This window comes from Anopheles ziemanni, chromosome 3 (genome assembly GCF_943734765.1).
Source record: "Anopheles ziemanni chromosome 3, idAnoZiCoDA_A2_x.2, whole genome shotgun sequence".
Taxonomy (NCBI): domain Eukaryota; kingdom Metazoa; phylum Arthropoda; class Insecta; order Diptera; family Culicidae; genus Anopheles; species Anopheles ziemanni.
This window is the reverse complement of record NC_080706.1, coordinates 97,215,643-97,230,953: the sequence shown is the minus strand read 5'-3', so window position 1 is coordinate 97,230,953 and position 15,311 is coordinate 97,215,643. Positions and strand designations below refer to the sequence as shown.

General features: G+C 47.7%; 2 protein-coding genes across 2 annotated transcripts in view; both read right to left on the bottom strand.

Moving 5' to 3' along the window:
- The window catches only part of LOC131287524 (actin-related protein 10), a 1,420-nt gene extending 506 nt beyond the window's left edge, over positions 1–914 (bottom strand). Inside the window, exons 1-2 of the mRNA XM_058316584.1 lie at positions 803–914; positions 1–734 (exon numbers count right to left, since the gene is read on the bottom strand). The exon at positions 1–734 is cut by the window's left edge and continues 506 nt beyond it. Of these exons, the coding sequence (XP_058172567.1) occupies positions 1–734; positions 803–873 (805 nt within the window). The 5' untranslated portion in view covers positions 874–914. The remainder of the gene's footprint in view (positions 735–802) is intronic.
- A 1,443-nt stretch (positions 915–2,357) lies between these two features.
- LOC131285968 (uncharacterized) overlaps positions 2,358–15,311 on the bottom strand; it is a 31,288-nt gene continuing 18,334 nt past the window's right edge. The window contains exons 3-4 of the mRNA XM_058314821.1: positions 9,395–9,527; positions 2,358–3,640 (exon numbers count right to left, since the gene is read on the bottom strand). Of these exons, the coding sequence (XP_058170804.1) occupies positions 2,358–3,640; positions 9,395–9,527 (1,416 nt within the window). The remainder of the gene's footprint in view (positions 3,641–9,394; positions 9,528–15,311) is intronic.

Genomic DNA, 15,311 nt, shown 5'->3' with positions numbered 1-15,311 from the left:
AAATGATATACGGCAACCCAAGTCGATCATTGTCCTCGGGGAACATTACTTCGTAGGCGGTCTCGCGTAGACGCCCTGAAATTTTGATGACTTCTTCCCCTTGTACCGGATAGTCAACATCTGGACAGGGAGTGATGGCGGCTTCTGCTTCGTTCCGAAATTTGGCAGCCCTTTCTAAGGTGGTAACAAAGCATGTTCGTATTTTAATATCCTCGAGAACTGCTTCAGTGAGTAGCTCCTCTTTTACGCCGGATTCAACGAGTTGTCTTTTGATTTCGGTGTGGACACTCTCGGCGGCAAGCGGTTGTGCCTCCCATGCGTACAATACCTGGACCCCGCAGAATACGGGCATAACGACAGCCTCCTTGTAACCGATATCGACCACAAGCGCCGTGTCGATGGCCAACGTTGCCAGCACTACCAAATGGGTCGGTACGAAGAACACGGACGACACATCGAAGTGGCAGAACAAAGCGCGGCCTAAATTTTCCTTAATGATCGTTGGGCACAAGACCGACTCCACTACCACGATTTTACGTTCTTTTGGACTGACTAGGACGTTTTTGAAGAATATGGTTTTTAGAAAGTCCACCAACGAATCGTACAGTTCTGCTTCTGTCGCATAATCGAAAAGTTTACGCGTTGGGGTCGCTTGTCCGGCGTTTTTGTCTCGATGATCGACAACGTCGGCAGGAATGATGCTACGTGGATATGGTTCTCCAGCGAATCCCAATCTGAAAACAAATGCAATAGCAATTAACTACACTGTGGCAGGACATTTTTCACTATTTAAGTGTCTCACTTCGCCAATGCAGTGCCGATTTCCAGCACTATCGCTGGCTTTTCTTGAAGTACAGTCTCAAACAGCGGCATTATGAGGGAAAGGATAAATTTCACAAAACTCTGATGTATTTGGTAAGGTAATTTAGGGTTGGTAAACAAAATGATGTCATCCGAACTGCCACTATGACATTGGTTGTCAAAATGGTTTATAAGCAGCCCTGGCAGTCAACAGTGGAAATTTGAATTGACCGTTCACCTATGAGCTATTCATCAAAACAACTAAACAATTGCAGTAGATAACTATATTTTATTTTCCAAATAGTTTATTTAGAAGGAGCTGTTAAATTGGACACAGCATTCAGCTACATGGAAAAGTTTTCGGTCGTTTGTGCTTGATTATAGTTTTTTTCCTGATCTGATCGGAGGAAGGTAATATTCCTCCATCGAATCTAACAATAAGGTACAAGTTGTTCGTTCGTTTTCGTTTATTTTCGATCGATTGGACATTGGTAATAGATAAGCTCTCTGTGAAACATTTTAAATCACTTTCGTAAGTTTAGAATGCAGCAAGATACACGTGCTGGTATCAATAAATAGAACGCTATGAGGATGAGGAACGGATCTTATAAGTAATGTTAGAAATTCACTTTTATTTACAGAGTGCATGGTACAGAGACATTGTAACTGGATCCTACGTGGTTATTCCTAACAGAACTATCAGCTATTGTGTATTGTCGATCACGTAGTAATGTACCGAGAAGTGATCGCACAGCTACAACAAGACACGTACACACCAAATCCCTGAATCGGACATAACTCCTTTGGTAAATTGCATTTTCTTTTATTTACTTTTGCTGATGATGGCCTCTCTAGCAAAACTACAGGCCGGATCTAGCGAGATGTAACCCTCGGACTTGCTTTGGCGTGCCTATGTTTGTGAAGAAAAAGAGAACCCGTACTATTTGACGAACCGCGCGTTTCCGAGGATCTTAGTGGAAAACAATCTTTGCATGAGCAACACGTGGGTAAAATGAGATAATTAGCGCGCGGGGAGGAAAATGCATCGTTGGAAAGAGAGCAGTCAAATGGATGAAGAGTACGGGGAAAAAAAGGAAACATATCAACACATATTACTACTGCACGATGCTGCCCGACTGTACGCGCGGGAACAAATAAATAAATAAATAAAACCATATCTTAGCATCTGTGCTGCCTAGGTGCTAATACTCTGCAAGTAGCTTCTATACATATCCGTAATCTGTATGATAGTAGCGCCACTATGAAATGCCGCGTTCTCCCTCCGGAACTACATATGCGGAAGAGAAACAATACTCAGGGAAAATGTACACACATTCACACAAAATAGTTGCCCGCGATCAACCCCTGCTCTGTCCAGGTCCACTTTTCGTTGCCAACATCAGTTTTCACCGATCGCTGCGTCTCCTTAGTACTATCAGTGAGTTACATTCGCTAAAGACAACCATACAGTAGGATAATACTTTCGTTTACGTTGAGATAAATGCTTTCGAGTGGGTCACGCCGCTCATCGTTGTCGGTGGCAGGAGGCGACCCAATCACGAGCAGGCGCACTCGAGCACGCGCATATTATGCCACGTGGACACCTTTAGCCGCTGTGAATTGTTGGGGTCGACGTGCAGGACATCGATGTGATCGAGGCTGGACGGGGCGCAGCATGGCTTCGGCACGTCGTACTTGATGTGCTCGTGCAACAAACTTTGCAGCAACGCATGGTGCGTGGCGGGATTGAACTTGGTAGGGCAGCGCCCCCGGCAGAACCCGGCGTCAAAGATCTTCGGCTGGATGATGAAGGCGAAGCCCTCGATATCGCGGAAGTCGACCAGCAGCGGATGACGGCAGCAGCGCTTGTTTCCGGCCGTGCAGGCAGTTGTCTTCGGAGGGGACAGGTAGTCGCGCATCGTCGGTCGGTAGCGCTGCACCTTGGAGCGCTTCTCACGCTGCACCAACCGCCCGACCACGTTGAGGACCGGCGTTTCGTCGTAGGTGCGGAAGAACGGGGACGCATCGTGGACAATGTAGATGCCATGCGCGTGGCACCCCTCGCAGTACAGCTCTAGGCCGAGGTTCTTGCGGGACCCATCCAGCCAGGTGCGCACGGCCTCCTCCAGCGGCAGTTGATACCAGCGGCTTCCGTTCGGCGCAATCTCTTGCACCGCGACCGTCTTTGAGGTCAGATGATGGCGCTCGTACGGCTCCACCAACTGGTACACGTGTATCGTGACCGTTCGGCCAGCATGCTGCGGATGGTGCAGTTGCGGCCCAGACTGCTGGTGCTGTTTATACCTGACCCGGCCCTTCCGCCGGTGCGCATGGGTCTGCAGGAGTTGCTGCTGGTGATGCTGGGCGGGTGTCGGGTGTGTCGGCTGTTGAACCTGATGCTGCTCTTCCTGTTGCGGCTGCGCCTCCCGTTGGGGTGACTGCTGCTGCTGCTTCTGCTGTCGTTGATGTTTACTATGGGCATTTGTGCTGCGTGCGCTGTTTTGTCTTCGCGTAAGCATGATGTTCAACGACGACTCCTCGATGTTCTCGGGCGAGATTGGGGGCAGCTCGGACAGCGATTGACGATGGGGGTGTTTGCTGTGGTGGAGCGGGTGCGCGAACGAGTCGGCAGCGTTGACGGGTCGATGGTCCGCAGCGGAAGGAAGCGGGGCATCGTTTTCCTCCTCGGTGGGGTCGTGGTACAGCGAGGGAGACTGGAAGCCCGTCATCTCACCGGTGCTCGCGTTTCGCGTCGGTATATCGAACCGGATGTACACCAGATCGTAGTCGTTATTCAGCGAACGCTTGCGGCGCAGTTTCCGATGGTTGAGCATATGATCTGCCGGAGAAAAAATTGAGAGAATCAAAAACCCTTCCTTTGGTGCCTTTGCATATGGAATGGGCATGGAATGCATTCGAAGATTCGGTGTACAAAATCTTCGATTGATTTCATGTGCCAAGACATCCTGCATGGGAATTGACCTGCTTCCGAAGAGAATTAATGTGACCTACTAACGGACGGTATATTGAAGTCCAAATAGATTGATAGTATACGAAAAAGACAAACGATTCTGTTAAAATGCACTTTACGAAAATGGTGGATCTGAAAACTCGTTCTAATCGCTTCTCAAATTGCGCTTAGACGTAACGTTGGCATTAGATAGCAATATGCAAGTAAGCGAGCGAAGCGAGTGCGAAAGCGAGATACACTGTTCGGACGCGTCCGAAATTTCCCCATGCACTATGCTGTTGCTAAGGATACTATGGATGCAGGATGGAAGGGGAAATTTCCTTGCGCCTTGACGAACGTAGAACGAGTTTTTGGTAATCGATGATTACTTTGATTATCGATGGTTACTTTGCTGGAAAATAAAACAAAGCAAAGCGGAAATCTGCTACACAGTTTCATTCAAAGTTTGTAATAGGAAGCAAATGAAACATTTTCGTGACTTTGGGGACAATTTTTTCGAACATTGCATTTTTCTTGGGAAACGGGCCGTGTTACCGGGCCATGTACACGGGTCCTGTAACCGGGCCATGTAAACGGGCCCTGTAAACGGGCACTGTAACCGGGCACTGTAACCGGGCCCTGTTACCGGGTCCTGTAAAAGGCCAGTGTAACCGGGCCCTGTAAACGGGCACTGTAACCAATCCTGTAAAAAGGTCCTGAAACTGGGACCTGTAAACTGGCCCTGTAAACGGGTCCTGTTACCGGGCACTGTAAACGGGCACTGTAAACGGGCACTGTAAACGGGCACTGTAACCGGGCCCTGCAAATTGACCGAGTTACCTGGCCCTGTAACTGGGTCCTGTAACGGGCCGTATAAACAAACGGTGTAACCGGGTCCTGTAACTGGGTCCTATAACTGGGTCGTGTAACCGGGCCGTTTTACCTAGTCCACTCTAAAATTGCGCTTAAACGTAACGTTGGCATTAGATAGCAATAGCATGGAAGGCGAGTGAAGGGAGCACCTAAGCGAGATGCAAACAATTTCGACAATTTCGACCTTGAGCTTAGACAGCAATAGCGAAGATGCCGAGCGAAGCAAGCGCCAAAGTGAGATGCACAATTTCGACGCGTCGAAATTTCCCCTAAGCGTCGAAATTTCCCCTTAACCGCTATGCTGTTGCTAAGGGAAACTAAATACCGTATGCGTGATAATGTTTGCACCACCGTGTACCACATTTACCGTATGCGTAATAATGTTTGCACCATCGTAGTAAAATAGTTCCCGTTTTCTCTGGGCATACAAAAGGAAATGAAACGTTTTTGTGATTTTGGGGACAATTTCGAATCGAACATTGCATCTACTCTTTGGAAAGGTGGTTCTTCAACGTGATGAAAATAACCAACGCAGAATAAAAATAACTAACGCAAAATAAAACTACATCCATAAGGTTGGGCCCAGTAAACGGGCTTTTTACCGGGCCCTGCAAACGGGCCGTGTTACCGGGCCACGTAAGCGGGTCCTGTTAACGGGTCGTGACACCGGGCCATGTAAACGGGTCCTGTAAACGGGTTCTGTAAATGGGCAATGTAACCGGGCTCTGTAAACGGGCCGTGTTACCGGGCCATGTAAACGGTCCTGTAAATTGTTCGTGTTACCGGGCCCTGTAACCGGGACCAGTCAACGGGCCGTGTTACCGGGCCGTGTTACCGGGCCCTGTAAACAGGCCGTGCTACCGGGCTCTGTAAACGGGCCGTGTTACCGGGACCTGTCAACGGGCCCTGGAACCGGGACCTGTAACTGGGCCGTGTAACCGGGCCGTTTTACCTAGTCCACTCTAAAATTGCGCTTAAAGGTGACGTTGGCATTAGATAGCAATACCATTGAAAGCGAGTGAAGGGAGCACGTAAGCGAGATGCAAACAATTTCGACAATTTCGACCTTGAGCTTAGATAGCAATAGCGAAGATGCCGAGCGAAGCGAGCACGTAAGCGAGATGCACAATTTCGACGCGTCGAAATTTCCCCTAAGCGTCGAAATTTCCCCTTAACCGCTATGCTGTTGCTAAGGGAAACCAAATACCGTATGCGTGATAATGTTTGCACCATCCTATACCATTTACCCTATGCGTGATTATGTTTGCACCATCGTACTAAAATAGTTCCCGTTTTATCTGGGCATACAAAAGGAAATTAAACGTTTTCGTGATTTTGGGGATAATTTCGAATTGAACATTGCATTTACTCTTCGGAAAGAAGGTGCTTCACGTGATGAAAATGACCAACGCCGAATAAAATCAACAATAAAACTACATCCATAAGGTTTGGCCCTGTAGCCGGGACCTGTAAATTGGCCGTATTACCGGGCCATGTAAACGGGCCATGTTGCCGGGCCCTGTAAACGGGACCTGCAAATTGGTCGTGTTACCAGGCCCTGTAACCGGGATCAGTCAACGGGCTCTGTAACCGGGACCTGTAAACGGGCCGTGTTACCGCCGTTTACCGGGCTCTGTAAACGGGCCGTGTTACCGAACTCTGTAGCCGGGCCCTGTAAACGGGCCGTGTTACCGGGCCGTGTTACCGGGCCATGTAAACGGGTCCTGTAAACGGGCTCTGTAACCCGGACCTGTAAATTGGTCGTGTTACCGGGCCCTGTAACCGCGACCAGCCAACGGGCCATGTTACCGGGCCCTGTAAACAGGCCGTGCTACCGGGCCCTGCAAACGGGTCGTGTTACCAGGCCCTGTGAAAGGGCCGTGTTACCGCCGTTTACCGGGCCCTGTAAATTGGACGTGTTACAGGGCTCTGTAGACGCGCCGTGTTACTGGGCCCTGTAACCGGGTCCAGTCAACGGGTCCTATAAACGGGTCCTATAAACGGGTCCTGTAAACGGACCCTGTAAACGTGCACTGTAACCTGGCCCTGCAAACGGGCCCTGCAATTGGGACATGTAAACGGGCACTGTTACCGGGTCCTGTTACCGGGTCCTGTAACTGGATCGTGTAACCGGGCCGTTTTACCTAGTCCACTCTAAAATTGCGCTTAAAGGTGACGTTGGCATTAGATAGCAATAGCGAGAAGTGAGCGAGCGATGGAAGGGCGAAAGCGAGATGCACTGTGCTGACGCGTCAGGTTCCCCTTTACAGCGTCGGAATTTCCCCTTAACCGCTATGCTGTTGCTAAGGGAAACCAAATACCGTATGCGTAAAAATGTTTGCACCACCGTGTACCCCCATTTACCGTATGCGTAATAATGTTTGCACCATCGTACTGAAATAGTTTCCGTTTTCTCTGAGCATACAAAAGGAAATGAAACGTTTTCGAGATTTTGGGGATAATTTCGAATCGAACATTGCTTTTACTCTTGGGAAAGGTGGCAACGAGATGAAAATAACAAACGAAGAATAAAATTAATAATAAAACTACTTCCATAAGGTTGGGCCCAGTAAACGGGACTTTAACCGGGCCCTGTAAACGGGCCGTATTACCGGGCCCCGCAAACGGGCCGTGTTACCGGGCCATGTAACGGTGTCCTGTAAATTGGCCGGGTTACCTGGCTCTGTAAACGGGTCCTGTTAACGGGCCGTGTCACCGGGCCATGTAAATGGATTCTGCAACCGTGTCCTGTAAACGGGCCGTGTTACCGTGTCATGTAAACGGGCCGTGTTACCGGGCTCTGCAAACGGGCCGTGTTACCGGGCCATGTAACCGGGCCATGTAAACGGGTCCTGTAAATGGGCAATGTAACCGGGCCATGTAAACGGGCCGTGTTACCGGGCCCTGCAAACGGGCCGTGTTACCGGGCCCTGTAACCGGGCCGTATTACCGGGCCCTGTAACCGGGCCATGTAAACGGGACGTGTTACCGGGCCCTGTAAACGGGCCGTGTTACCGGGCCCTGCAAACGGGCCGTGTTACCGGGCCATGTAACCGGGCCATGTAAACGGGCCCTGTAAACGAGCCCTGGTACCGGGCCCTGTAGACGGGCCCTGTAAACGGGCCCTGTAACTGGGCCGTGTAACCGGGCCGTTTTACCTAGTCGCTATACAAACTCCGCTAACTGAGTGGTTCCATTAGACAGTACGATTGAGCGAAGTGAACACGTAAGCGAGATGCAAACAATTTCGACAATTTCGACCTTGAGCTTAGATAGCAATAGCAAAAGTGAACGAGCGAAGCGAGCACGTAAGCGAGATGCACAATTTCGACAATTTCGACGTTCCGGTTTTCCCACGCACTTTCCCCAGGTTTCCCCAGCCGCTGTGCTTTTGCTAAGGATACTATGGATGCAGGATGGTAGGGGAAATTTTTCTTGCGCTGAACGAGTTTTTGGTAGTCGATGGTTACTTTGCCGAAATAAAACAAAGCAAAACGTGAACGTGCTACACAGTTTCATTCAAAGTTTGCAGAACGAAGGAAATGAAACGTTTTCGAGATTTTGGGGACACCTGTCAACGGACCTGCTTACCGGGCCCTAAAAGCGGGCCGTATTACCGGGCCATGTAAACGGGACCTATAAACGGGCCGTGTTACCAGGGCATGTAAACGGGACCTGTCAACGGGCCGACTTATCGGGCCCTGTAAATTAAGTCCTGTAACTGGGCCCTGTAAACGGGTCCTGAAAACGGGTCCTGAAAATTGGCCGTATTACCGGGTCCTGTAAATGGGCCCTGTAAACGGGCTCTGTAACCAGGCCCTGTGAACTGAATCCTGTAACTGGGCCGTGTAACCGGGCCCTGTAAACGGGCAATGTAAACGGGCCCTGTAAATTGGCCGTGTTGCCGGGCCCTGTAAACGGGCCCTGTAACTGGGACCTGTCAACGGGTCCTGTACCTGGGTCCTGTAACTGGGCCGCGTAACCGGGCCGTTTTACCTAGTCTTTACAAATAACATACTGACTTCGTTATCGGACCGAAACAAATGGTGCCTAATGAGATGGGTCATTTTTGTGTCATTTCGATAAATGTGTGTTCATCGTGGGCTAGCATGCACGTGCGACCTCCACGTGGGATTATTTAAATGTGGTCCGATTTTAGTTGTTGCTTAACAAACGCGGTGACTGCAGTAATCTTTCACGGTAACGGTTTTGTATTAATGTAGAATTGTTCGAGCGTGTAATGTTAATTAACAATATTTAGGCTTAAAACAAGCTCCATTTTCTGAAGACTGTTGACCAAACTTTCGTGCACTTACTAAAGATCGATCAAAAAAAAAAAAAAGAAAAAAATATTCGACACAGTTTCAGGCGGAGTCCACACAAAAACCCGTGCAAGTAAAACTAATGAAGCAACTTGGAGGTTATGGAGCAGGTTTGAAAATCCTACAATTTATGTCCCATTTCATGTTTAAATTGTGGCTCCAGTTTAAACTAAAAATAAAACCACAGCCGTCAGAGGATTGCAGGGTGGATGAGAGCTACATTTATCAGCAAATAACAAAGGCCCAAAAACCGCTAACCATGACCTCGAACCCCTCGTAAAACAGCTGCAAAGGGGTTTATTCTTCTTCGATTAAGACCTTTTTTGCATATCACTGACCGTAAAATCTTAACCATTTCTTCTCTTGCAAGACACTCGTTCGGAAGCTCCACACGTCTTGTGAAACAGAACCCATGAAACAGGATAGTGAAAATAGATTGAAAACTCACCTGTACCGGGAAAGCTGAAGAGACGCCTCTGTTCGAACCAACCTTCTCCGGCGAGCGCACCGGCATGGCGGCGATTGACTCGACTCAAATATTCGGCATATTTGGTTTCATACTCCTGCTGGCTCACGTTCATCTGGAATTGCGAAGTTAATTTTTTTATTAGACGAAGTGAAAACAGGGGAGTGCTTGAATCACAACTAACGATAAAAATGAATGAATCGGTAAAGGCTCCTAGCCGAAACTGGTCAAACGCAGCGCCGAAAACAAAGTCATAATCCGCGTGTGTGTGTGCTTATGGAAATGAATTTTGGGGCATTCTGCCCGCCTTCTTTTTTTCTTGAACGCGATTGGTATTGTTATGCATAATGAAACAAGAAGAACCACCATCGCCACTAAATCAAGTAACATCGAACCGAGCGCTGAGAAGTGTTACGAGGACCGGTTTCTGGACGTGGTTTGTGCGGCCTTAAGTCACAGATGGTATAGCACCAAACCGAGCACTCACCAGTACTAGACAGTGAACATCCTCGTGGGGTGGCCCAGGGAAAACCATTACGAAGTCCAGGCAGTCATGGCAGGTGCCAAATTTATGGGTCAATTAATACAGATCCATTTGCTGCCATCCATGGTGAGCTGAATATTCAAAGTATGAATAAATAATACCAAAAATTCTTCGCCTGGCTTTATGCCATTTTAATGGGAGGGGAGGCTTAACGTTCGAAGAGAAAGGAATCCGCAATTCTAAAGCGATTCGATAACGAAAGAAAACTTTAAAATTAAATTAAGAAATATTGCCAACCTTGACAAGCCGATAAGGATGTCCTATGGAGGGAGCCATCTTCTGGAGTTGGGCCATGTCAACAGTCCAGCGAGAGGTGATTGCCTTCCCAATCCACTGGGCACAGTCGGAGAGTCAAATGCATTGGACAACAAGGGCCCACCTTCTCCATGTCCGCAGGCTTCATGTATGTTCCCTAACCGATTTCCGCAATGGAGTTATTTGAGATGCCATTACGAAGCGACCTTCCGATGGTGACGTTAATCTCGTGTAAATATATCCATATAAGCGTGGAAAACCCCACCACAGAAGTAGGGTGGTGGAAGTGAATTTTCGGTAGTGGAAGCCGAACAATTTTAGGAATGTGCAATTTCAATTAGCACGTGCTCTCATGAGATGTGCGTGTGTATGGGAAGTAGTACCAGCGATGTTACAATTGAAATGTATGTGCCGTAGGTCACCTACAGCTGAAACGCTCAACATATGTGTGTCGAACGTTCGAACATTTTGGGTCCTCTAATCCCACCCCCTAGGTGGGTTGGGCTAGTCTTCGAAAACCGTTTATTGATGATCGCCAAGGGTGGTCTGATGATTTTGGGAAGACCTGTTTCGGAGGTGCCACCGTATGCAGTGACCGAACGACCTCGGGTGGACAGTCTGGGCCACGAGGGTGTATCAACAGTTTCCTCTTTTCCCGCTTCCGTGACATTGCGCCCTGGTCCCCATGTGTGGCGCATCGCAAGGGCTAACATTGATGTGGGACTCTGCGATACGTAGGGTCGAAACGAGTCGCGACGGTGACGGGCGACGACGGGAAGATTCCACACACCGACGAGTGCAAATATTTTGACATCAAACTTGACACGTCGAAACGCGGCGAAAACGCGGCGTGAGTGCAGAGGCACAAGGTTCCAAGATATGTAAAAAAAGGTAAAACTGACGCTTACCTTCTTGGTTTATGTTGAACCTTTGGTGAACTATTGTACTTGTTTTTCCATCGTCATTATGCGCCATGAGCACATTCGATTCAGCTTGTATGCACATACTTATATTCTCTCTCTCTGCCTTCATCCCAACAGGTCCTGATGCACTGATTTCGAAGGTGTCTTTAAGAGGCTGACAGTCTTCGACGGCCGCGTACGTTATGCTGAAGGGGAATTTCTTGAGCCCTTTTGTGCGCAACTCCTAAAGATACGCCTCTTGTCGCGATGCGACGATATAGGCGAACTAAATGTGGAGGCAATCCTTTGACCCCTGAATTGAATGACTTGTTGACAGACAACATAAAGGATGTTGCCAGCGACAAGGCTTTAGAAGCTTGAAGGAGTTCCCTGGAAATTGAATACACGCTACTACTATTCAGGACGTTCAGTGACCGTCTACTCCACATGCATCTGACCAGGGTAGGTGTGAGGTGTAGGCTGCTCAGACTGAATCCTCTGGTTCGTGGAATGCACTTCAGTGACAAGGTTACATCAACTCGTGCTGTAAGCGACCGAAGCTACTCCCTTCAGACAAACGATGCTAATAAGATATGCGTGCTCTTAAAAGAAAACTCCTTTCCCCTCACCGGGCTAGGGAAAAAGGAGGATCCATTATCGAAATCTTTTGGACGGCATCCACTTTTTCCGATTGAATAACTTTTGTAAATAGAGTGTCTGACACAACTCCTCCTCGCCGCTTGCTGCTTTGCCGCCTGCCGGCGTTGTTTACTTTGAAGATTACGAATTCGGTAGCGGTTGACATGCCTGAGGACGCCATGGGCACCAGCTGAATCTTTTTAACGGGTTTGATAGTTTTTTTTTTCGGGCTTGGATTCCTTACCTAATGACGATATGCGAGGGAGTTGTTAATCGAATTTATTTAAGGCATCTGTTTGTTCGATCGACATGTGAACCCGAATCAACCGACGTTCCTGTCTGGTTTGAGCGTTGACACGTGTGCGTACTGCCGGATAGGTTATTGGTCGGGGACCCGAAAAGGCTTCCGGTTTGGTAGGTGATCCCATCTTTAAACTATAACCCGGTAAGAAGCAATACTAGCCCTATTCCCAGTTAACGGGTTTTTTTATCAGGTCCTTGCACTCATAAATGCATAACGAACGGGAACAACTTTCGACCGGAATTATAAAACCCAACAAAACAAACTTTTCGGTTACCCTTCTGGATTAGCAGTTTGGAACGTGAACGGAAGGTATCGGAAGTCCGTGGAAGAGGAAATCCATGGGATTGTTTGCTTAGCACGTAATTTACTTCCATTCTCCTCTGACTTACCGCACCGTCAGGCGGATTACGGCAATCTGACAATTTTACGGTTATGATCGTGGGAGAGATCCTTTCGGTTTCGGCTATGAAGAACGAGCTTTGGGTGTCGTGAAGGGCGTTGTGCCAGACATTTCTCGTACGCCATAATTTCTAACCTAAACCCTTAATGGGTCGTTTATTTACTGAGGCTCTTTTTTCATTGCATGAAGCATATAGCACTCACACGTTGCCCTCTTCTTTTTCTTGGGTCGACGCTATCTATCCCTCGGCAATCGATGTCCTTGCTCTACCGGTAGGGGCCTATACTGGATATGTTTGCTTAGGCGCGTGCTTTTTAAATGCTTCAAGTATTTGATCGCCATGCATCGCGCATGTATGATTTAGTTGACGTTTGTGGTTTTCGGTACCAGCTGCCTCTCCCCAGCAGCGACTTCCCCGAGTAGTGACTTCACATTGGTTTACATATGCCCCGCCGCTAACACAAGGGATTACGTTTCCGTGGGAGTTCACAGAACTATGGGGCCTGGGACGGGTTAATATTTTGTACGCCTAAACTTGACTTTTTATTCAGCGCGATAGATGTTGAGAGGGTGATGGTTCGCCTTTAAGCTCATCATGACTTCGTTTTCATCATCTTACTGCAGCATAAATAATGCACCCCAGGTCACGAATTGAGAGTTTTATGGAGTGTTGTTGGGTAGAAGCGGACGCCTCGTAGCGATCCCGATTCTTGGCAAAGGCGTCGACCATGCCCATAACTATTATGGTTTGTGTACCAAAACATCCATCCGTGCGAAAGGGTCATATTTCAAGTGGTCGTCATCACATGTCGGATAAACAAAGGCTCCTCTTGACCGGGGCCTTCGAGCTTGACGATCTTATTGATTGAGATAAAAAGGCTTCCCATCCACTGCTGATCTACGTTGGAAAGGCGAAAAATAGGATGCTAATGTTATGCGAATGTGATCAATTTTGGGCTAGATATGTTCATCAATCACTCGCGGTGTTGGAAGATGCCAAAGAGGCCGGCTCTGCAACAATTATTGGACTCATTTGTGAGTGTGGTCTGCAGATGATACCAGTCGGAGTCTTAGATGATCGTCATTTGGAAGCCTAATCTACCATGTTAGCTCATAGATTAGATTAACGGGTCTTTATTCCAAGCGAATAAAGCGAATTTGTGGATAAACCATTGTGAAGTATTCCTTGTGGGTCATTAATATTTTTTCTTTTTTGCCGATGTAATCCCCCTTAGGCTTGCTGGACGGGCGAACTTGTTTTGTATGATACAATCGCCAACTAATAGCCATCTTTCGAGTAGCGCGCCTCTTGAACGACTGTTCGGGGTCCACACAGGTATATAACATCATCGCGCCACGGAATGACACCATCCAACACTTGTTTGTTCGGTCACAACTGAAGACCACACGCAGACGATCCCATCGGTCTTGGAGGAGGTATCAGCTAATCGGCTTACTTCACCTCGGTAGTACGGTGCGTAGAGCCACACACTGCCGGCAAGGTGTTCGATCCGAGAAAATACCGTAAAGAAAAAGAAAGCACCAGATCTTCAACTGTCACCTAGCGGCAACTCTTAGAGTAGCCTTCTCCGTGGGCCAACCGAATCCAAACGGATGTGCCAATATGTAAGGGGTGTGTTTGCACAGTGCGAATATTGTCATAAGAAGGAGCAGTCGGCAAAGGCGGCATAAGAAGCTGGAATGTGATGAAAATAGGAAATCTGTGGACCAGCTTTACTGGAGTGGGTACATTACACCGGACCAGGAGCGACTACTCTAGTCCACGTTCGGGGTTGCAAATTATCAGATGGTAGAATGCCACCGATGGGGAAGGCCAAGGAAGAGCGTCAGGAGCGGCACAAGAAAAACAAGTATTATCGTTCGAGCCGACAGAGTCAACAACGATAAATAGTAATTAGCAGTAATGTGCATTGGTCGATGCCGACGGTCAGACACGTCGTTTTGATGATCATCACTAGGGAACTGATGGCTGGGAAGAAGTTAAAGCTAAAAAAGCTGTACGACAAAGCCTTACATTGCCTCTACGTTTCACCAACGGAGTCGGTGTTGAGGATGACGAAAGGTCCGCACATTTATTGCAGTTATCAAATCAAGGTTTTCTGCTTTTCGACCTATGAATCAAATCCAACGACCCCAAATAAACAAATTTTGAGTTGCAACAAGTAACCCAGAGAGCAATTGGGATTAGCAGATCATGATTGCGTAGGGGACTTAAAAGTTATTCATTCTAATTGCGTAAAGTTAGTTATTAGATTTTTAAAGAACAACCAATCGTCAATATCTGCTCATTTTGTAGTAATAAATTATTAAACTAGAAATGAACCTGATCAACAAGCTACCCCCCAGCAAATAAACAGAAGCTGTTAATGAACCTTCGGTTGCCATCAATTCTCCACCAAGTTTCCGCTTTATGAGCTTTGATGAGCTGCAGTTATCTTTACGAAACCATTTTTATGCCCGCATTCGTCACGAACATCATAAATCTTTATCGTGCGAACATAACCACAGCGTTTACAATCGCTTGTTTGAACGCATTCCCGTGATATCTCGCAGTCATTCGGTTGTAAAGATTATAATCATGCGGCCCCATCTCACATGCGGTCGGAACTAGGTGCATTTCTGCAATGAAACTAATTCACTATACTCGTATAAGGGGTCTTTCGGAGTACATATCAAACAGTTCACATAATGTATCTGCAGTTTTTTTTTCGAAGAAATGCCATTAAATGATGGAAAACATGGAAGAAGGATGAATCGTCTTTGTTTAGCAAAGAACAACCTGATCCCCTTTTACTGCTTAAAACTCATGCAGAAGGTCGGTGATAAAGATCGAC